This window comes from Arachis stenosperma, chromosome 5 (genome assembly GCF_014773155.1).
Source record: "Arachis stenosperma cultivar V10309 chromosome 5, arast.V10309.gnm1.PFL2, whole genome shotgun sequence".
Classification (NCBI taxonomy): Eukaryota; Viridiplantae; Streptophyta; class Magnoliopsida; order Fabales; family Fabaceae; genus Arachis; species Arachis stenosperma.
This window is the reverse complement of record NC_080381.1, coordinates 9026986-9050274: the sequence shown is the minus strand read 5'-3', so window position 1 is coordinate 9050274 and position 23289 is coordinate 9026986. Positions and strand designations below refer to the sequence as shown.

Here is a 23289-nt window from a genome sequence, read left to right as displayed (position 1 = left end):
ATCTTTGCTCCAAGCGGTTAAGCTTGATTCTTGAGACCTTAGCTCCTGATACCAATTGAAGGTTGTGGTAGGCTTAGAGAAGGGGGGTTGAATCTATGCCTTCCTTAACTTGTTGCTGTTACGACCCTTTTAAACGAAGTTACAATTCTGATTCTGTTTGAACTCAGCAGCGGAAATTTATGACACAATTTATTTTTGTCTCATGAAAATCAGAAAACAGAACTCAGCAGAGAAGAGAAAAAAATGAACACCAGCATGTATCCTGGTTCGGTTGCCTTGTGCTATACAACCTACATCCAGTCTCCTCCACAACTATGGAAGAATTTCACTATAGTTAACAGTATTACATACACCAATTTCACTCTCAAGTTCTAACCTAACTTGACATTGGCTATGCTAACACCTAACTATTCATTTTTAGTGCTAACCCAACTAAGAAGGGGTACCAAAAGGTACAAGATACAAGACACTTAACCAACCTAAAGAAATCAGAAAATAACTCTAGGCTTTTACCTCAAGTGTTTCACTCAGCCTTTTTCAACTCATGGCTTTTACTTGAGTTTTCTCACAATGCCTTTTCTCACAGAAATTACAGAAAGATAAACATAGAAAAGTACATTACAATCAGTAAAACATGAAGGAGATTGACTTCATCAGCAGCCTCTTTGCTATGTGCATAACCAGATTCGTAAACCTCAGATACAATTCTTCAGTATTGGCCGAATGCTTCTTTGAAAGTAAGCATTATCCAAGTAGAGGAACTTCTTTACAGAACACTGTTCTCACACTCTGGTTTTCTCTCCTTACCTCTGAATGAACAGCAAGCTTCTTTTTTATCTCATTGCATGTTGCTGGGTTCTTCCATCCAAGGTCAACACCTTGAGCCTTGAGCTTCACCAACCCACATGTTCACTTTTCCTCTTTAATTCTCAGAGTAGAAACTTTTCCTCTGACTTCCTCATCTTTGACCGAAAGCCACAAAGCAGTAACCATGGAAATCGTCTCATGGTCAACTTAATTTTAGCCATTGAAAAACTACTTGGTCCCCAAGTATCACTTGTGACCGTAGATGTGAAGCAGAATAGGATAGAGAACAACTTTCCCTTGAATGCCATTTTCGGATAGAGCAGAGAGTTGGGGAGAAGAGAAGAAGATTTGATGCAAGCAAGATGAGATGGATTACCTTTAACCTAAGCTTGATTTGGTTTGAATTTTCTGATTAGATTTCTATGTGTCAAGCTTAGCCTTTCTCTCTCTTGCTTCTTTGGTGTTTTGCTTGGTGAAGAAGCTCTTTCTCTTTCTTACTTTTCTGAAGATTTGATTTGACTTGATTTGAGATGAGAGGAACGTTGCTTTGGTTGGAGCAATATGGTGGGAATTAAAAATCAATTCGGGCTTGGATCAGGTTCTTCTCAAGTTCAGCCCGTTAGTGCCATGCCTTGCTTCTTTGAAGAGTTTTTGCTTGAGATGAATGATTTGGGCTTGTCTTTATTTTTGCTTATCATTCAGCCCATTAGCATATTTCATTTGTTTGATGTTGGGCTCCTGCAACACTTATTTTTAGCCTGCATCACTAATCAAAGATAATCAAAAAACTAATTGTGTGATTAGTTCACTAATCAAATGTTTGTCATCATCAATTCTATTAATTAATTTCTTAACTCAACACATATTTTTAATATGTATGATGTATTTTAATATATATTTTATATTTATAATTAATATGATAATTGATTTTTGATATGTATGTAAATATGATTATAAAATGCATTAGGAAAAATTTTACTCTAATAAATAAAGCTTATTATAAAACATTAAAAAACATAAATTCAATCTTTTGTGTTATTATAAAATTTGTTTAATAAATAATAATCTAATTAACTCTAAAATATAAACAATAGTTACCTGTCATCAGAATTAGAAATTTATAATATTTCTCAAAATCATTAAAAGAGTCAACTAAAGATGACTCAAATTAGCGTTCTTATTAAGGAATTTTCTCCCAACTTTTACAATCCAATCCATGATAAGTCGATAATCTTTTAATTTAAATAAAAAAGGATTTTGTTTATTAGCCAGCTAGATTATGAAAATAAACAAAACTAAAGCTTGCTGTATGTTTGAATTCATATTTAATTAAATGAGAAAAGTTAGGGACCAATGTATTTTATTAATATTAGTTAATATTTTTGGTAATATTTTATTTATATATTATTAGGATTTATGATTTAATATTTAAAATTTAGAATTTAATATTTAAGATATAAAATAAACCAAATATTAACTAAAAATTATAAAATTTAATAATCATATAATATTATTCTAATTAAATATATCCAAATCAAAATCTAAACATACTCTAATTCTTAATTGATGTAATTTATTATTGATTCTTTTTAGAGAAATTAATTTTATTATATCTATTAAAACAGTTGTAGGATTAGAAGTGAGTCGAGTTGAGTCGAATTAGACCAAACTTAAGTTTGGCTCACGAAAATTGAGTTTGGCTCATTGCTCGATTCATTAACAATCGAGCATATTTCTTAATCTTAAGTTCGACTCACTGAAAGCTCACGAGTTGACTCAAATAATAAGAACAAAATTTATAATTCTATATCAATAAATTATAATTTATATATTTAAATAGATCAATTTTATATATTCTCTGTCTATTAATAAATTATAAATTTTGTATTTATGTCTTATATTAAAATTATATATAAAAGTAAATATAAAATTTTAAATAAGTAAGATCATTAACATATATATAATTATGTATTACTATTAAGCTAAGCTTATTTAAATTTAAACTCAACTTATTTATTCTATAAATTTAATTTCAGTATCAAATTTAACTCACTAATTCACGGATTGAATTTATTGAATTATTAATGAATTGACCTTGAGGTCATAAATTTGCTTTGACTTATTTATTATAGCCCTAGAAACATAAATTGGCTTGACTTATTTATTATAGCCCTAGAAACAGGTTAATATTAAGGCTTTTAATAGCTTAAGGCCAACTGTTACATTTAACAAGGCAATGACTTCCTTATTATAGCCCTAGAAACAGGTTAATAAAGTTTTTCATAGCATACGGCCAACCGTTACATTTAACAAGGCAAGCAAGCACTTTTTTCGCATTTTCATCTTTTAGACATGAAGACGAGGCTTTTATTCGCATATTCAGCAAAACCATGTGCTAGATCAGGCTCATTTTTTGGATATGTGAATTGCGTATGTGTTGTGCATAGTTATGAAATTAAGTGGTATTAGACATAAATGTAAGAACAGTTTTTTTTTTTTTTAACTATAAAGTGAAAAAAATAGATTGTTCGATTTTTTTATTAAAAAAATTAAGAATACAAATTGGACGGTTCGATTTGTGTGAGAGAGAAAATCGAATGATTCAATTTGTACTTTTAAATATTTTTTATTTTGAAAACAAAAATTGGATGGCCTTTTTTAATTGTCTAAAATACAAATCGGACGGACAGTCCGATTTATGTATTGTAAATTTTTTTAATTTTTTAAACACAAATCGAAAGATTCGATTTGTTCTTGACATCACAACTGCGTAAAGCATTCATACACTCCATAACTGCGTCTTACATCATTCTCCATTTCATATTTAAATTAAAAAGTGGCTAGATCATTTAACTTGAGCTAGTTTAATGAGTAATTTATTAATCTATTAAAATAAATATTGAGTTTTAAATTTTATATTAAATATATATGTGAAGCCTCATTAAATTGTTGGGCCACCGTGGGACTGGGAACTCTCGATTACCAAAGAAATTTCGAAGAGAAATCAAGTGAGATAATATAAGATGAGAAGATATCATATCCAACTCAAAATTTTAAGGTAATAAATTAATGGATCTCTCATCTTATAAACTTTTCACTCTTTTTTTTTTTATGTGAAACTAATTTCATATGCTTCTTACACTTACAACATTAACATATATATATATCGCTCTTCAATTTCTCCTTATAAGGTATATATAAATTTAGTCTTATTATATTTTTTTAGTAAAAGTATATATAAGAAATCAATTTTTAATTAGTTAACGTTAGCTAATTTTTTAAAATTATAAAAATTCTAAGTTTTTTTTAGAGAATTTACGATCTAAAAATTATAATTTAGGGTTAAAAATTTATATATAAAGTTTAAAATTTAAGATAAATAAAATAATTTTAAAAAAATAATTGCTAATGTTGGCACAAAAAGCAATATTTTAAATGAATTATTTTAGAAAGGAGATTGAGACTGACAGATAAAGATTAAAAAATAAAGACTAAATTAAATTTTTGTATTGTGTTTAATGTAAAATTTATTAAACTAAATTATGTGTTAATATCATGCTTGGTTTAAGAAAATTATAGAGAGTGAGGAGTAGATTTGGAATTGAAAAGTTAAATGAGAGTTGATCCATTAACTATCCAAATATACCCATAAATCGGAACCTGAACAAATTAAATAAATCGGAGTGTCTTTACATATATCCACCACTGTCAGTTCTCTTAAAGTCGAAGTATATCTCATCCATTTCAAGTAAAGACGCGTTTTAACCTTGGACAAAGATGAGCTATACATTTCACGAGGCTCACTACAATAGAACATTTAGTGTCCATACCGTGAATCCGAGTTTAACTTTACTCCACAATTATCTCTTTTGTTTTGTCTTTTACCTTTTTTGTAGGTCTTAATCAATGACGGAAGAACAAAATCCACCTACTCCTCTACCCATTTAGGCTAAATTATTGGCTATAAATGTGGCATTATAATAAGCCAAGATCTAAAGAGTGACTAAGCTACTAAACCAAAAATAGAACGGTCAGAATAATGAAGAGATCATAAAAACGCTAATAACAATAATAATCGTGACGACCATATCTTGTTGACTAATATTGTGGTGGAAGCCACTCCAACAAAAATGATAAAGAGGACAAATTCTTTCTCAAAAAAAATTTTGAACTTTTAGATGCTAAAAATTTCACCTTGTTGACAACTTTAAAGCTCTATGATAAACTCGACGAGCCCAACATCTACGTAACGAAATTTCAATCTACGATGTTATTGAATGGTGCTCTGATCCAATATTTTTTGTTTATTTTCTATCTTTCTAGATGGTGCTACCTTGATATGATTTTCTAGTTTACTTTTTGGTTCAGTATTAAATTTTGACGAATTCGCCGACCTATTTGTCAATAATTTTGCAGCGGCAAAAATTTGTGTACACGACTCTAACTACCTCAACACTATAAAACAAAACTAACACAAAAATTTAAGGATTACATAACAAGGTTCGCTAAGATGACTATGAAGATTCCAAATCTCAACCCGGACATTCACTTCCAAGCTTTAAAGAGCGGCTTTTGTCTAGGAAAATTCTATGAGACCATCGTAGTAGCAAAATCAAAGACATACATTGGCCGATTTTCGAGAAAAAAATAGTAGATCAAATGGAGATATAAGAAGTCCGCCAAATTTAAAAGGAAGAGAAACCATTCCCAAACTGATCGAGAAGACAACAGACAAAACAGAAACTAAAACAATAGACACGATTGGAAGTCATTCAAATTAACTCTGAAGTTCGACACATACACACCATTCAATATCAAAAGGGAGAATATAATCAAGAACATCATGCACTCCAAATTAATCAAACCTCCAAATAAAATTGGAATTTACTAAGATCAGAGATATGCGAACAAATCAAAATATTGTACCTTATATCAGAGATACGAACATATACCATACATGATTATATCATAGTCAAATACCTCAAAAAATTAGTTCGACAAGATCTCCTAGACAAATACTCATTGAGTGACATGGATAGTAAAAAAAAATACAGCACAAAAGTATTTTAAAAAAAAATATTAATAAAGTTTTAATTTCTATCCCTAAAAATTTTGGATTTTGATACTCTAAATTTTGAATTTTATTTTAAAGAATAAAGTGTAATTTTTCACCATTTATTTTATAAGTATGATTAAGAAAAAATATGAGAGAAATCATTTAAGGATGAGGGATCACACTTTACCTTCTAAAGTGAAAATTCAAAATTTAGAGGATCCAAATTCAAAAATTTTAGCCTCTTGTGTTTCTATATTTTGAAAATATTAAAGATACTATTTTTTGAGATTGAAATTTTAGTTTCAATCTCTAATTACTAAATGGATTATGCTAAGTAACCAATAATTTTTTTGAACAACATGAACAACTACCAATCAAATCAAAACACACTACACCTCCAAATTACCTCTCTAAATTTTCATATTAGAATAACCATCTGCACACCTAGTAAAATGAACATCTGATATATCCATTGTTCATATTGTTTAATATTTTCATTATCTACCTATATTTTTCCTTAGCAAATATAATACTCAATTTGAGTCTCTCGATCTCAGTCCCAATTTCAAGAAACAAACGAAAAGACATCCAACCTATAACCCAAGCCACACCAGTTCTAAAGGCCTCAAAATAACAATCTTAACAATGCAAGTTGAAAAACTATATATTAGTTCTTCAGACATGATCTAATATCATACTTAAGACTCCTACACATCACATTACCATACTTTATCTCAGAGACTCTTTTAACTTGAGTGGTAGAGTCCTTTTGTAGGAACCACCGCGTGGATCAAGGAAGCTGCTGCGACGAACTGAGTTCATCCCGGCTCATTCTAACACCCTGATTATATATATTCAACAATGCATAAACGACATATAATATAATATGTCAAAGGAGGCAGCGTTATAAACTTATAATTGTGAAAATAAGTAATAACGCGAGCATTAGTCGAATGGCGTTTCAAATTTAGCAATATTGTCAACCAAAGTGTTTAACCAAAGCATCCAATCCTTGAAAAACAAAACCAATGGCTAAAGGCACAATGTACGGCATCAAGCATAAGGTAGACCAGACAACAACATGAAAAATAAAACAATAAAGTTTCTAGCACCATGGCCATTTTATTCAAAATGAGTCCAACAAACATTTCTGATCACTCATCATCGTCCTCGTCGTCCTCCAAGTCTATGATGGTGAGGGCCATTTTCTTGCAGATTGGGCATCTGTTCTTGATGAGCAACCACTGCCTAATGCAAGAAAGGTGATATCTGTGCGCACAATCCAATCTCCCAAGCTCTTCACCGTGAACATAGTCCTCCTGAAAATAGTTACGAAAATTTTATGTTAAATAGCAATAAATCAAGAGGTAGATACTAGATATATAGATCACAGAATAGATACCCACTTTGCACATATAATTGTGAAAATTATTTTTATTTTGGGGGAGACAAATGATAATTAGTTGCTTTCTGTTAAAATTATTTTTGAAAAAATTATGAAACATAAATCAATTTATTTTAAAATTAAATATTTTTAATATAGATTTTGTATTTAACATGTATTTATATCTATAAAAGATTTATTCAATGAGTGAGCTTTTGTAAATTAAAGAATGTAATGTAGTTGGTGCCGCTCTCAGACGAAAATATTTGATAACAAACAAAAAATTAGCTAAAAACACTCGTAATTTGTTTTATTTAGTATTTATTATTAATTATTTCAATAATTAATATATACTAAGATAAATTTTGACTGTTTTTTTTGTCTCTCTAATATTACCACTCACCTGACATATGCCGCATGCATCAATGTTCTGAGGCTGCTCACCAACAGTTTGGAAAATTTCCCGTCCAATACATATTGCAACCTCGGTTTCCGTCAGTCCTAAATCGGGGTTGGTCACTCGCTGCCCGTCTCCCAGATACTGCAAATTCAATGTTTTCATCATCATAATAAGCAAATGATAAAATTTTGTTTTGATAACTATATATATAGCCAAATATAAAGTCATTGTAGGGTTTCAATCACCATACTAAAGCCGTTTTTACAATTCTTATCCATGAGAAGACCTTGTTGTTCAACACTAATTAACAAAAATACAAGAAACTTTTATAGAATGAAAATCGAAAAACTACCTCCAGTCAAAATCAAGTACTCATGTTAACTTCTGAAACCCCAATTCTTCATTCATATACATACTGATAAGTTCAAGTATCCTTCTACAATTCTTTTGTTCTTTATGGTCTAACATTATGACAATGTGGATTTAGATAATCAAACAATAATTTCTAATAAGTCATTGAAAGTAATAGTGATTTTAAGCAAAAATGGGTTTGGCCTACTTCTAAGGTTTTTAACTTAATACTATATGATCTTTCAAATATATTGTATGTTTTAATAATATTAAATGTAATAGTAATTTTATCAATACTATCTAAACGAAATCTATCATATCATAAAAGCTTACAAATAAAGATCGCAATGCATTTGATGACTAAGTTATTATCAGAATCATTTTTTTGCAAACTGTAATCAACGTCCTGCCAACAAGTAAAGATGTTTATTTTAAAATTACAAAAGCATGAACTAAGCTCAATTCATATATGTAGCTTTCACCTCATAAAACTGCTGCGGAACATCATCCTCTTCCTCCTCAATGTTGTCAAGCAAGTTCAGCACAATGGAGTAATCAAGAATTAAAAGTTCCTATATACAAGACACATACATTTGTAAATTAAACTAATGATAATATAGAGATTTAGAATTTTAAAAAATTAGTAGTTATTTATACAAAACTATCATCTTATAAAAATAATAGTTAAACGTCTATACCAACAAATTAACAATAAATAAGTCCATTTTTGTTAGCACACAGAAAAACTTACTCATGTATAATTTTTTTTAAAATTATTTTTTTTCTAACATACAATTTACTACCATCATCAGTCAACCATCAACTACCACCGTCGATCGCTAATAATCATTCTAAATTCTAAATTATAAATCTTAAAGTTTATATTTTAAATTAGTTTTATTTGATTTCCCTTTCAAATATTATGTTTAATTACTAGCTAATTTGTTGGTAGAAAAGTGTTGATTTTTAATATTTTTCATAGTTAAAATATAAATGTGTTATATTAGTCTTACAAGTAAAATCGTTTAATAATTTCAAACGATAATCTCCACATAAAACATCTTCAATTGGTATGAATAGTCTTAATCATACATAAAACCCTAACTAACTATCGTACCTCCAGTCGGACGGAACCTCCATTACGCAAATGATCAATGGCATTGCGGATCTGTTGTAAAGAGCAATTCAGTAAATGGCAAATAATAAATAGAGAGACTCATAGATTACTGAAACAACAGTATTAATTATTATATATGTACCTCTTGTCTAAGCCTTCTTGAATCATCAGCAAAATAAGTAGGCAAATTATACATCTCAGCAATAGGAGAAGCTCGCAATGCCCTGTGAGGAGTAATATCAGGGGTAGAAGATTGTGACGTTCTCATCAAGGCCTCATCATGAGCGTTCAGCCTTCGAATCCATGCACGAGCAACGTTCGACAGCTGCTGAACTGCAGGAACAGCTCCAACGGTAGTACCTGCTGTATTATTCTGACCAGCGCCAGATCCAGAAGAAGGGGTACCAGCGTTTTGTAAAAGGCTTTCAAGTAGCCGTGTTGAAGGAGACCCACCGGGGAATAAGCTTGATGATGATGAGTTTCCACGATTCTGAGTCACAGTGATTGTTCCCCTTCCAGCAGGAGAAGAAAAAGGATAGTTGTTTCTGGTGTTGTTAGATTCTCTATTACTTCCTCCAACTCGCTGAGTGAGAGTCACAGGAACAGCCCTTGGCCTAATCACGGTGCTCCAAGGAAGAGGGGAAGGAGACGAAGAAGAAGAAGAAGAACCGGCATACGGATGATGATGAGGAGGAGGAAGATTCTCCATGTAATTGATTGAGGCCGGGCGGAATGGAGAAGTGCCAGCAGTGGAGAAAAAACGTTGATAGCCATGGTGGTATAACGAATTAATTGGCGTGTGCTGGTGGCCATGGTGGATTTGGTGGTGGTGGTGGTGGCTACTATCAAAAACAGGTTGGGGGTAAATAAAGGAACCATCACCAAGTTGCATAATACCAAGTGTTGTGTTATTATTGTTATTATTACTACTACTAGGAGGAGGAGGAGGAGGAGTAGTAGCAGTAGGTTGAAGGACTTGAAAGCTATCAGACTGAAGAGCTCGTTGCACCTCAGAAATTGGCCACAAACTAGAAGGAACACGAACAACATTTTGGGGGTTGTTGTTGTTGTTAGCAGTTTCATGGGGTTGTTCCCTGGAAGATGAAGAAAGATTATTATTGGCAGAAGCATGGAGAGCGCAAGTGGGAGAAGGGGTACAAGTGCAGGTATTAGATGATGATGAAATGCGCAGCGCCGCATTTTCATTAGCGGTGGGGCGGCGCTTGGGGGCTGCCATAGGTTGAGCAACAGATCCACCACCAGCACCACCGGCACTTGAGCTCTCACCCACCGTAAACTCTCGGCGAGCATAATCAGGTGCAGTTCTTTTGATAGGCATGATGCGTCTAGTAGAAGTATTGTTGAGAACGCTCGTCAAGAGACCATCTCCACCTCCACCACCACCAGCGCCGCCACTGATGACATCCATAGTAGAAGAGCTGCCACTGCCATCACCGCCAAACTGGTGTAAGGATAAATCAAGTGACACACCATCTTGTCGGTTGTTGTTGTTGGCGGTGTTGATTCTCAAATTTCTTTGTAATGTTAAAAGATTTGAGGCATCTTGATTGGTTTGTTCCATTGTTGGTAAAATTGAAGAGAAAGAATTAAGATTGCCTTCTAAAAATGATGATTCAAGATCTGGTTCTTCGTCATTGATGTGGATTATTTCAGTAGCAGAATTGTTATTGTTAATTGGGAGCATAATTGAAGTCTCTCTGTTTTCTTGGGAGACAATAGCTGAGGAAGAAAAATTTTCAAAAAACAGTGTCGAATTATTATTACCACCAGTATCAGTATCAGAAGTTGATGAAGGAGTAGTGAAAATTCTCATTCTCCCTTGTGCTGCGTTTTGCCTGTTCCCTTGACCCTGTTGATTATTATTTCCTGTGATATCACAAACCGAACACATCATATATTTTAGTTTAGAATTTTAAAATAAGAGAATCAACGCTATATTTTTTACCAGACTCTCAATTGAAAAAAAATCCTAAAAAATTTATAATCACTCTTCAATATCAAAATTAACATACTTATATACAAATTTAAACATCATATACAACATATATTTAAACAATAGATCTAAACAATATTATTAGCCACAAAAAATTGATCAATATTTTACCACAATAGATCTAGCAAAAGAAATGATAAAAGAACAGATATAAAAGACATGAACTTCAGCAATAGCATGAGATTCAAAAACATATCTAAAAAGATACTAGTTTTAATAACAATAAAACAGTAATAGTGACAATGCAAAACAAAGTAAAGGCACAATAAAGATTATGCAAATCAAGCAGGGGCAAAATAAAACAAAAAAATTAACGCAAAAAGGATTGAGCAAAAGAAATGCAGAAAAATAACCTTACAAAAAAATAGAATAGAATAATACAAAAATTGAAAAAGATGAACGAGACTGATGATATATTATGGGTATATGTGAAAGCTAAACACGAAAGAAGTAAAAATTAAGACTGAGAGATGACTGAGAATGAAATGCAAAGAATTCTAAATAAGAGGATATTTGTCTTTTTTTTATTAATTTAATTTTAATTTTAGGATTAAAAATTTAAGAAATAAAAAATATTAAAAATTGTTGATATAAAAAGATTGTCTCTAAATTTTTCATTGTAGAAAAATTGAAAATGAACAAATATCATATATAAGTCACAAAATCAAGAGTTATGATATAGTAGGCAACAACTAGTATGGTGTATGTCTTACCTTGAGAATTGTTTATGATGGTAAAAATTGAATTAGTTCTCATTATCCAATATTTAAAGAAAGAGAAGTTAAGACGGCACTATATGAGATCGCTAATAAACCTGTATCAGGAGCAATGTATCAGAAGCAAAAATAATAATAAAAAGAAAATATTATTATTCAAAACAAACTCATGATAAGAATGTAACAAAATTTTTTTTTTTAATTTTTGTCTTCTATTTCATATGTTAATTTATTAAATGAGTATCACATATTGTCTAATTGTGAATAAAAATAATATATTTATTAATATATTTAATTTATCATCTTAAAAAATTTATTAAAATTATTAAAATTAAAATCAGTCAAACTAAAATCAAAATTAATAATTCTACATCATTAATTTTATGTATGGTCAATGAAAAAAATATGATACACAATCAATATTAAAATATGTTCAGTAATAATCTATAAATAAAAAATAAAAATAAATAAAAATATTAATCGATTTGTAAATTATTAAATAAAAAATTTTAAATAAATAAAATAAAATACTTTTAAAAAATAATTTTAACATTATTTATTAAAATATATTTTTTTAACAAAATTAGAATATCAGATAGAATTATCTCAATTTAAAAAAATCGAATTACCTTTTTTTAATTTTAGCATTTTTCAGGTGTCTCTTTTCCGATTTTACGCCGAAATCAGGAAAATCACCGCTAAATTTTAATTCAATTTGGACTCATCTTACCTAATTCTTGCCTACTCTAATCATTATAAAATTTTTCTTATTTAATACATTTGACTTATCAATTTTTTTTTGTTTTTATACTTCAACTTGTGTTTTCATTATTTTATTTTTGTTGTGAGTGAATCAAAATGCATCACATAGAATTTTAGTTAATTCATTAACACAACAAAATTTTAAGAGATTAAATTACAGATTCATTCCATTACAACTTAAATTAGAGTTGATCCATTATGATTTGGTCCAAAATTAAGATAGATTTATCTGATTTTTTTTATCCAAAAAATATATGGATATAAAAATAATATAAAAATAATTTGTTTTGAAAAATAATATTTTATTTTATTTTAAAAAATTTTCAAAAAATTGTGTTTTGAATGAAAAGTTAATCTATATTAATAAAAATGAAAAATACTGAAAAATTAAAAATACAAATAAAAAGTTGAGAACATATATATATCAAGAAAGAAGATAAAATTAAAAAAAATTACAAAATTAAAAAACACTAATGAAAAAATCGACATCCATATATCTCATTACATTGAAATATATGTATGAAGTTCACTACTTTTTACAAAAGTAAGGAGATTACATGAAAGAGAATTAACATATACCGAATAAGAGATCTGATGGACAGCAAACCAGAAAATGAAAATTTCAGAATTTTTTTTGTCAATACACTGGATTTCTCTTACTCTTCTAGTGTATCTATGTATGTATGAACAATATGAGTCTAGTGAAAAGTCTAATTTATAGAGTGAATTATTGAAGCATATCCTCTACGTATGGCAAGTACTTCTTCATAATATTAATGATTAATGATATATAATAATAAAAAAAAGTGAATACCTATTATGATATCGTAGACTATGTAAATATTTAATTTATTATCTTTAGATTTTGATGTAATATCTATTCTAGCACTAAATTCTTATTTTTGACTCATAAATTTAGTTAATTATTTTTGTATTGACATCATTTTTTAAGTGAAAAAATAACAGGACTTATAATAAAAAAACGGTAACAATTAGCTGCCAATAACATGTTCACAAGATTATCAAGGCTCTCCTCACTAATTATCACCTTTATGTCATAATTGACCTCATATTTTTTTTATCGATGTCATAATAAATATTATTATTTTTAGTTAGTATTTAACTGGTAATAATTTATATTTATATTTATAGATATTTTTTACACAATAAATATATAGTTTGTATTTATATTTATTAAAATTTTAGATATATAAATTAATACAATTTATACTTATATTTTTTAAAATTTTATATACATAAATTAATAAAATTTATTTGATAAAAATAATTTAATATTTTTACTGATTAAATAATGATAAAAAATACTAAAAATTAATAGCTCTCAAGAATATTTTTTTTCTTTTTCTTTTTTGGTTTTAAGGGGGAAATTTTCATGTTTCTTATTTTTCTAATATAGAAAATATTTTATAAAAATGACATGTATATAATAAACGATTATGTTATGTGTACATTAAAATTAGTCATTAAAATTTGTTATTAGTATAAAATACATATTAAAATACAAATACGTTTTAAAAATAAATTAAAACACACATATACTTATATGTATTTATATCTAAATATATTAGTAGTTAATTTTAGTATACAAATAATATTTTTGTATGATAAAATAAGTAAAAACTCACGTGCAGTTAAAATGATAAAAAAATCCAAACCCACGGATATTCGCAGAAATTATCTGCGATAGAAAGAAAAATAATGGAGAACCGCTAAATCTCCACGGGGACGGAGACTAGTCGTCCCCACGAATTAACGAGACGGAGGTGGGGACTAAGGTACCCACTCAATGAGATCTGACTAAATCTCTGCCAGAATGAAATTACTTAAATATCCTTTATATATATGATGTTAGTGTATGTTAATTTCTTTTTTTTAGTTCTATTTAAAAACAAATTAATAATGTACATAATATCTAAATTTGTACTAACTAATTATTTAAATTTGTATCATCATAAAAACGGAGTACAATACTATCACCAAGTTATAATCGTCGACCACCAAGTTATAATCGTCGACCAAGATTTGTTATGTTGTTATGTTAAAAACTTTTTTATTTCGTTTTCTTTTAGTTTGTATGTTGGAGTTTTAGTTGAATAATGTTAATTGGGTTAGTAATGTTAAATGTGTTTGAATTGAGTTTGATTTGATACATTTTAATTGAATTGTATACAATTTTATCATGATTGAAGTTTTTTATTTTTTAAAGTTTAATATCCACGGATATCACTGATTATTTACCTCCCTCGGCAGGGGAAATAATGGAGACCCGTGACAGAATGTAGGGCGATTTCTTAAACAGGAATAGAGAGTGGGGGAATGAAGGGTCTTTGCTCCTATAATTACCTATTGTCATCTCTACATGTAGTTATCTTCATGTAAAATTAATAGTTAAGAATTGTTATTAGATGATAATTTAGTTAAATCTATTAAATCATCAAACGACTCTCAATTATCAATTTTACATAAAAATAATTAAATTTAATGTTTTTATTGATTATATATATATATATATATATATATATATATATATATATATAACTAATTGAAAATCATAATAATAAATAATGGGATATTTTTTTCCTTTTATCAAATTTTTTTCTATTATTTAATATAAGAGTGACGAGTCTATAATCTATATACATTCCTCATTTCTCAATTTATTAAAGTAGGCCGGGGAAATGTATATAGACTCATTACCTTTATTTAAAAAAAAATTGATGAAAGGAAAATATTTATATATATATTTCTTACTTAAAAAAGGAGATCGAGTATGAGTGAATTCTAGTTAAGGTAGCCATTTATTGTTTTTTTTTTCATTTTTTTGCCATTAATATTTCATACATGCATGAACCGTGTTTATACTTTATACATTAAGTAAATAGATAATATATTATTCTTTATATATACATAACAAAAAGAAAAAATTTAAAGACTAACACTTTTATTAAAATGTGATCAATACTTAACTAATAAAAAAATAAATAATTTTACATTATTAATTATAATCTCATATTATTAAAAATATTAATAATAACTAATTAATTAATAACTATAAATCATAAAATATCCTGATTTTAACATTCTTTACGGCAAAAATATATATAATGTCAGAAGGTTAAAATAAAATGCATTTACATGATACAATAATTCGTATCCAATATCTTAATATAAATTTTATTTAATATATAATAGATTATCTTCGTTTTTTATTTGTCACTTTATATTATTCTTTATTCTATTATAATATTTGCCATATATAATTTTCCTATCCAAATTTTATAACAAAAATCATTCGTTTTATTGTTAATTTATTTCGGTTGTTTCTTTTATCTATCATTTTGTTTGAATAATATACAATTAATAAGAGAGTTAAAATAAATCAAGAGTAATCTAAAAACAATTTAGTTTTACTAAACAACTCTTAATGAAACAATAAAATAGTAAAATAATTTTTAATATTTTTATTTATTACAGTATAATTAATAATTCAATTAAAAATATTACATTAAAAAATAAACGAGACAGTTTAATAGATATTATGAAACAAAAACAAAGTCAACGTGACGACTAAAAGCTCAGATATAATTCATTAATTGGTAATTTTTTTTAATAAAAATCATTTTAATTTTGATTGACAAATTAAAGAATTTTATACAATAATTCAATTAAATTCATATATTTAAATAATTTTTTAAGTAGTTATTTTAAAAATTAGTTAATTTTTATTTTAATAAATATACAATAAATACATATATAAATTTAATTTTTTTATCTTTTTATATTTTTAATTAATAATTTCAATATATATTTTCAAAACACATATTAACTAAATTATATTAGTTACTCAAAAGTAAGCTAACAATAATACTAGCAAACAGCCCATAATTATTGAAGAGAGAGGATATATAACAGAAATAATTTTGAATATTTTTATATAGATTGAAAAGTATTTTTGTTTCAATAAGTAATATTAATTACTATTAGTAACCTTAAACATACATAAGAATATTAAAGTTTAACTATTTTGTTGGTCTCTATAAATTTATCAAATTTGTAATTAAGTTTTTATATTTTTTTTAGTTCGGTCCTACTTCGTTGTTTTTAGTTTTATAATTAGATTTTTATAGTATAAAAAATATTAAAATTAACTGAATATTTATTTACAAATTAAAAGTATTCATAATTAAAAATATAATTAGATCTTTGAGCGCATGTATTTTGAGAAAAATTTTATGTTAATTTTAATATTTTTTACATGAAAATAATCTAATTATAAAATTAAAAGTAGTATAAAAATCTAACTAAAAAAACATGAAGATCTAACTAAAAATTTAATAAAATTATAAAGATCAATAAAATAATTAAACTGAATATTAACGTTGAACAATACATTTAATGTAAATATCATGAGTATTTAATATTTAATGAAGAAAGAGAATCTAATATAAATATAACATATAATCATTTCAAATGATAACAAATGAGTGAATAAAGGAATGAATTACAAAATGAACATCTCTCATACTATCTAGAATAACTATCCGAGTATAAAATTGGGGTTCACCAAAGATCGAACTTTTGACCTTCCGGATCTAGCGCTCTAATACCATGTTATGATACCACTCATCCCAAAAACTTCATCTGATAGAAAAACGTAACACTAATGATTATATCTCTAATAGTCCATAAACCTCCATTGTACACATTATACAAATATTCCATTGGCTCCTCATACTTTTCCTAAAAAAATTTACAAATTAAGTAAAATAATTTCTTTAATTTGTTTCTTTCAATACTTGTAAAAGATAATTTTTTTTTTTTGGTTAATAAAAGATCAATAATTATGTTATGTGTATATATATAAAAATAAGTTATTAAATTATTTATTAATATAAAATATATATTAAAATATAAAAATATATTAAAAATAAATTAAATAAATAACACATTTTTTTGGTTTTCTCCAAATACTAATAATTAATTTATTGCGAATCAAAATTCAAAACTCTATCTAAGGATTTTTTGTTGACCAACGAGTTATTGTATAAACAAGACGAGATTCGAACTTCCAATACTTACTTAAACAAACTAGTAAACTACTTACTAGATCAATCCAAATTTGTTTACTAAATAAAATATACATATTTATTATACACAAATATATATTAATTGATAATGTGAACATAATATTTTGCTAAAATATTCTTTATTAATTATATTTACATTTAGTTATTTGACATCCTATTGTATTCAAATTTAAAATTTTGCCAACATTTTTTATAACTATTTAACTAAAATTATGATGTATTTTCATTTGACTAAAATTATTTTTGTTTTTAAATAATATCTAAATATTTTCATAAAATTGTTTCACATTAATAATCCAGTGGCAAGAGATTAATTTTGATACATAGTGTCAGTCATTAAAAAAATATATATTATCATTCAATTACATATTTGTTCAATTATATATTTATGTTACACAAGAAAAACGACTGTTTCCTAACTTCAACAATATCATATCTTACCATTTCTTTACTGGAATGCATCTAGCATTTCATTCAGCTTTGTTCGCCAATAAAAAACCCTTATACTGTGGTTGAAGAAGACATTCAACTCCTGTGGGAAGAAGGAACTGGATTTCATTGAAAAACAAAAGAAAACTACATTTATATACTTAGGTTCAATTATTCTTTAATTTCCACAAATATTGCGATAAAAATATTTGATTTACGTCTACGGAATTAATTAAGCAGTGTTTAGTGTGTAATAATAACCAGAAAATTAATTTGATAGTCAACTTTAACATATGTGAACCCTTTATTAGAAGGTCAACATTTAACATTCATCTTTTTCTTTCTCTTCCAAGATATCCATTCTAACTCCTCCATTTTCAACTTTCATCTTTTCCTCTCTCGACTTGTAACTCCCTCTCTCAACCCATAACTCCCTCTCTCCCAACAACGCCGTTGTTTTCCTCCTCAACACGTCAGCAGCCCCTCCCTCCAACCCGTGGCAGCATCTCTTAATCGATAAAGACTTTTATTTCTCATGACCTTTTTATAAAAATAATTTAATATTAAAATTTTTGGTGTCATAATTGATAATGTCAAGATCGATGTAATTTTAAAATATTTATATTTTCGTAATGTTATTACGAATAAAAATACTAGTTTATATAATAATGGTGTTAATAGAGGTCTGGAGAAGGAGGAATGGGTTGCAATTTGAAAAATGATATAGAGAACTATAAATATGTGTTGTATAGTTGATGGAAGGATGCTTGAATTATCATCATCTCCTAACAAAATAAAAATGGACAAATAGTTAAATTTGTTTTTAAAAGATTATCTGTTTTTCAAATTAATTTTTAAAATATTTTTTAATTAAATTTGTCCATCAAAGATTTTAAATTAATCGCATTAGTTCTTCTGTCATTTTTTTGGTTGACGGTGCCAAAATTTGTTAATGTGGCACGCACGTTAAGTGATATTACAACAAACATATAAGAATCTAAATTGACTATTAGTATAATAAATTTATAAAATTAGATCAAATTAATAGAAGAAATTGAGATATTAAAATTCTTCAATTTAAGATTGATTTGATCTAATTTCATAAACTTTTCATATGTTACTCGTCATCCTCCAAGTCTATGATGGTGAGAGCCATTTTCTTGCAAACGGGGCATCTGTTCTTGATGAGCAACCACTGACTGATGCAAGAAATGTGATATCTGTGCGCACAATCCAATCTCCCAAGCTCTTCACCGTGAACGTAGTCCTCCTGAAAATGGTTACAGAAATTATATGTTATTAAATAATAACAATTCAAGAGGTAGATATATAGATCACAGATCGATACGCATTTTGCACATATAATTGTGAAAATTATTTTGATTTTGGGGAAGACAAGTGATAATTAGTTACTTTCTGTTAAAATTACTTTTGAAAAAATTATGAAACATAAATCAGTTTATTTTAAAATTACATATTTTTAATATAGTTTTTGTATTTAACATGTATTTATACCTATAAAAGATTTATTTAATGAGTGCGCTTTTGTAAAAACTGTAACGTAGTTGGTGTCACTCTCACCAGACATATGCCGCATGCATCAATGTTTTGAGGCTGCTCACCAACAGTTTGGAAAATTTCCCGTCCAATACATGCTGCAACCTCAGTTTCCGTCAGTCCTAAAGGGTTCATCACTCGCTGCCCGTCTTCCAGAGGCTGCAAATTCAATGGTTTGATAGTAATCAAATGATATAAAAATAAAATCAAATATAAAGTCATTTTAGGGTTCAATCTCCATACTATAGCCGTTTTTACAATTCTTATCCATGGGAATATATACGTTGTTGTTTAACACTAATTAACAAAAATACAAAAAACTTTTATTGAATGAAAATCGGAAAATTACCTCTAGACAAAATCAAGTACTCATGTTAACTTTCAAACCCCAATTCTTCGTTCATATATAAACTCATAAGTTCAAGTATTCTTCTACGATTTTTCCGTTCTTTATAGTCTAACATTATGACAATGTGGATTTAGATCACCAAACAATAATTTCTGTTAAGTCATTAAAAGTAATAGTGATTTTAAGCAAAAATGGACTTTGTCCTACTTCTAATTAAGTTTTTTAACTTAATACTGTATGATCTTTCAAATATATTGTATGTTTTAATAATATTAAATGTAATAGTAACTTTTATCAATACTATCTAAGCAAAATCTATCATATCATAAAAGCTTTCAAATAAAAAAACGCAATTTCATTTGATGACTAAGTTCTTATCAAAATCATTTTTTGCAAATTGTAATCGACGTCCAGCCAACAAGTAAAGTTGTTTGTATTACAAAAGCACAAACTAATATAAGCTCAATTCATTTATAGCTTTCACCTCATATTGCGGCAAATTCGCATCCTCCAGTTCCTCAGTGCTGGCAAGCAAGTTGTAAATGGAGTAATCAAGGATTAAAAGCTCCTATAAACAAGACACATACATTTGTAAATTCAAGGGCAAATCACATAAAGAAACGAATTGGACTTCAAAATTACATGGATCTTCTAAAATAAAAAATATTATGTGTATGAGCTAATTCTGTGTAAATCGAAGCAACTTATTTTGATTTACTTTCACTTTATGTAAATCGAAACAAATTCGATTTACTAGGGTTTAGGGCAATCGAATCAATATGATTTTATTTATGTTAAAAAATGTTAAATCATATAATTTGAATCAACATTATTCGATTTACGTTAGATGTTAAATCATACAATTCGAATATATATGATTCGATTTACACAAGGAGTAGAGCATGGTAAATCGAGTCTAATAGCTTCAGTTTACTAATAAAGCAATGCATATGATTAAATTGAATTGATTTAATCGATTTATCATTGAAGCGTGTGCTATATAAATAGGATCATAACATGGAGTGTTGAATTGAGGTAAATTCACAATGGCTAGTTAAGAGAGTTTTCTAATTCTTGTGCACTACAACACGAATAAAAAGAAAAACACTATCGGGAACAAAGTTTACTGATAAGAATCCATTGAGCGTCTTTATCAAATTTTCTATGAGTCTTGTTGATGTTCAGAATATTGTATTACAAAAATTAAGATTGTATGGAATGAAATGGATCAAGAAGTTATATTATCGAATTCCGAATTTTGTTGTCCACGGATGGAGTGAAGTACGACTTGTTTATATTAAGATATATAAACCCTAACTAACTAGCGTACCTCGAGTCGAACGGAGTCTCCATTAGGCAGATGTTGAATGGCACTGCGGATCTGTTGTAAAGAGTAATTCAATAAATGACAAATAATAAATAGAGCGACTCGCGATAGATTACTGAAACAACATTATTAATTATTATATATGTACCTCTCTTCTAAGCCTTCTTGAATCATCAGCAAAATAAGTAGGCAAATTATAGGTCTCAGCAATAGCAGAAGCTCGCAATGGCCTGTGATGAGTATTATCAGTGGTAGAAGATGATGACATTCTCGTCAAGGTCTCGTCATGAGAGTTCAGCCTTCCAATCCATGCAAGAGCAGCGTCCGACAGGTGCTGAAATGCAGAAGGGGTACCAGCGTTTTGTACAAGGCTTTCCACTAGCTGTGTTGATGATGATGAGTTTCCACGATTGTGAGTCTCAGTGATTATTCCCCTTCCAGAAGGATAGTTGTTTTCGGTGTCAGATTCTGTATTACTTCCTCCAACTCGGTGAGGGAGAGACATAGAGGGAATAGCCCTTGGCCTAATCACGGTGCTCCAAGGAAGAGGGGAAGGAGACGAAGACGAAGAACCGGCGTACTGATGATGATCGAGGAAGATTTTCCATGTAATTGATTGAGGCTGGGCGGAATGGAGAAGTGTCAGCAGAGGAGAAATAACGTTGATGGCCATGGTGGTAAAGCGAATTAATTGGCGCGTGCTGATGGCCATGGTGGAGTTGGTGGTGGTGGCTACTATCAAAAACAGGTTGCGGGTAAATAAAGGAACCATCATCAAGTTGCAGAATACCAAGTGTTGCGTTGTTGTTGTTGTTGTTGTTGTTAGGAGGAGGAGGAGTAGTAGTAGTAGGTTGAAGGACTTGAAAGTTATCAGACTGAAGAGCTCGTTGCATCTCAGAAATTGGCGACAAACTGGAAGGAACACAAACAACATTTCGGGGGTTGTTGTTGTTGTTAACAGTTTCATGGGGTTGTTCCCTGGAAGATGAAGAAAGATTATTATTGGCGGAAGCATGGAGAGCGCAAGTGGGAGAAGGGGTACAAGTGCAGGTATTAGATGATGATGAAATGCACAGCGCCACATTTTCATTAGCGGTGGGGCGGCGCTTGGGGGCTGCCATAGGTTGAGCAACAGATCCACCACCAGCACCACCGGCACTTGAGCTCTCACCCACCGTAAACTCTCGGCGAGCATAATCAGAAGCAGTTCTTTTGATAGGCATGATGCGCCTAGTAGAAGTATTGTTGAGAACGCTCCTCAAGAGACCATCTCCACCTCCACCACCACCACCAGGGCCGCCATCGGTGATATCAATAGTAGAAGAGCTGCCACCACCATCACCGCCAAACTGGTGTAAGGATAAATCGAGTGAGACACCATCTTGTTGGTGGTTGTTGTTGGCGGTGCTGATTTCCAAATTTCTTTGTAATGTTAAAAGATTTGAGGCAGGTTGATTGGTTTGTTCTGTTGTTGATAAAATTGAAGGGGCAGAATTAATATTGACCTCTAACAACGATGATTCCAGATCTGGTTCTTCGTCACTGATGTGAATTATTTCAGCACCAGCGTTATTATTGTTAATTGGGAGCATGATAGAAGCCTCTCTGTGATCTCTAGGGTCAGCAACTGAGGAAGAAATATTTTTGAGAAACATTACCGCATTATTATTATCAGTGCCAGAAATTGATGAAGTAATAGTGATCTCATCATTTTTTCTTGTACTGCTTTGTTTGGCCTCTTTCCTTGACCCTTATCACAAACCCAACACACATTCACACTATATTTTAGTTTAGAATTTTAAAATAAGAGAATCAACCCTATTTTTAATTTGATACTGAACTGAAAAAAATTGAAAACAAAAATATCATTACTGGTCAACATCAAAATTAATATACTTACAAATTTAAATAT

The 23289-nt window shown here is 28.9% G+C and overlaps 2 protein-coding genes across 2 annotated transcripts; both read right to left on the bottom strand.

Annotated features, from left to right (window-relative positions):
* Positions 1-7017: 7017 nt before the first annotated feature.
* Positions 7018-11027, bottom strand: LOC130980370 (probable E3 ubiquitin-protein ligase HIP1). The gene is made up of 6 exons (XM_057904060.1): positions 10092-11027; positions 9258-9698; positions 9116-9166; positions 8481-8570; positions 7651-7788; positions 7018-7182 (listed from the first exon to the last, which is right to left on the bottom strand). The coding sequence occupies exons 1-6, from the start codon at positions 11025-11027 to the stop codon at positions 7018-7020; spliced, it is 1821 nt and encodes a 606-aa protein (XP_057760043.1).
* An 8234-nt stretch (positions 11028-19261) lies between these two features.
* Positions 19262-23032, bottom strand: LOC130980369 (E3 ubiquitin-protein ligase MBR1-like). The gene is made up of 6 exons (XM_057904059.1): positions 22238-23032; positions 21526-21999; positions 21381-21431; positions 20535-20618; positions 19726-19860; positions 19262-19414 (listed from the first exon to the last, which is right to left on the bottom strand). The coding sequence occupies exons 1-6, from the start codon at positions 23030-23032 to the stop codon at positions 19262-19264; spliced, it is 1692 nt and encodes a 563-aa protein (XP_057760042.1).
* Between the last annotated feature and the right edge of the window lie 257 nt (positions 23033-23289).

Bases quoted from the DNA above. Each gene is read 5' to 3' on its own strand.
- LOC130980369 (XM_057904059.1), bottom strand. From the start codon at position 23,032: ATGTTTCTCAAAAATATTTCTTCCTCAGTTGCTGACCCTAGAGATCAC. The intron at 20,619-21,380 runs GTACGCTAGTTA...TCTTGTTTATAG, and splicing joins GAGACTCCGTTCGACTCGAG to GAGCTTTTAATCCTTGATTA. The intron at 19,415-19,725 runs GTGAGAGTGACA...AACCATTTTCAG, and splicing joins ATGCATGCGGCATATGTCTG to GAGGACTACGTTCACGGTGA.
- LOC130980370 (XM_057904060.1), bottom strand. From the start codon at position 11,027: ATGTGTTCGGTTTGTGATATCACAGGAAATAATAATCAACAGGGTCAA. The intron at 9,699-10,091 runs GTCCTTCAACCT...ACTCTCACTCAG, and splicing joins TTCAGTCTGATAGCTTTCAA to CGAGTTGGAGGAAGTAATAG. The intron at 7,789-8,480 runs GTGAAAGCTACA...TTGAATTTGCAG, and splicing joins TTCCGCAGCAGTTTTATGAG to TATCTGGGAGACGGGCAGCG.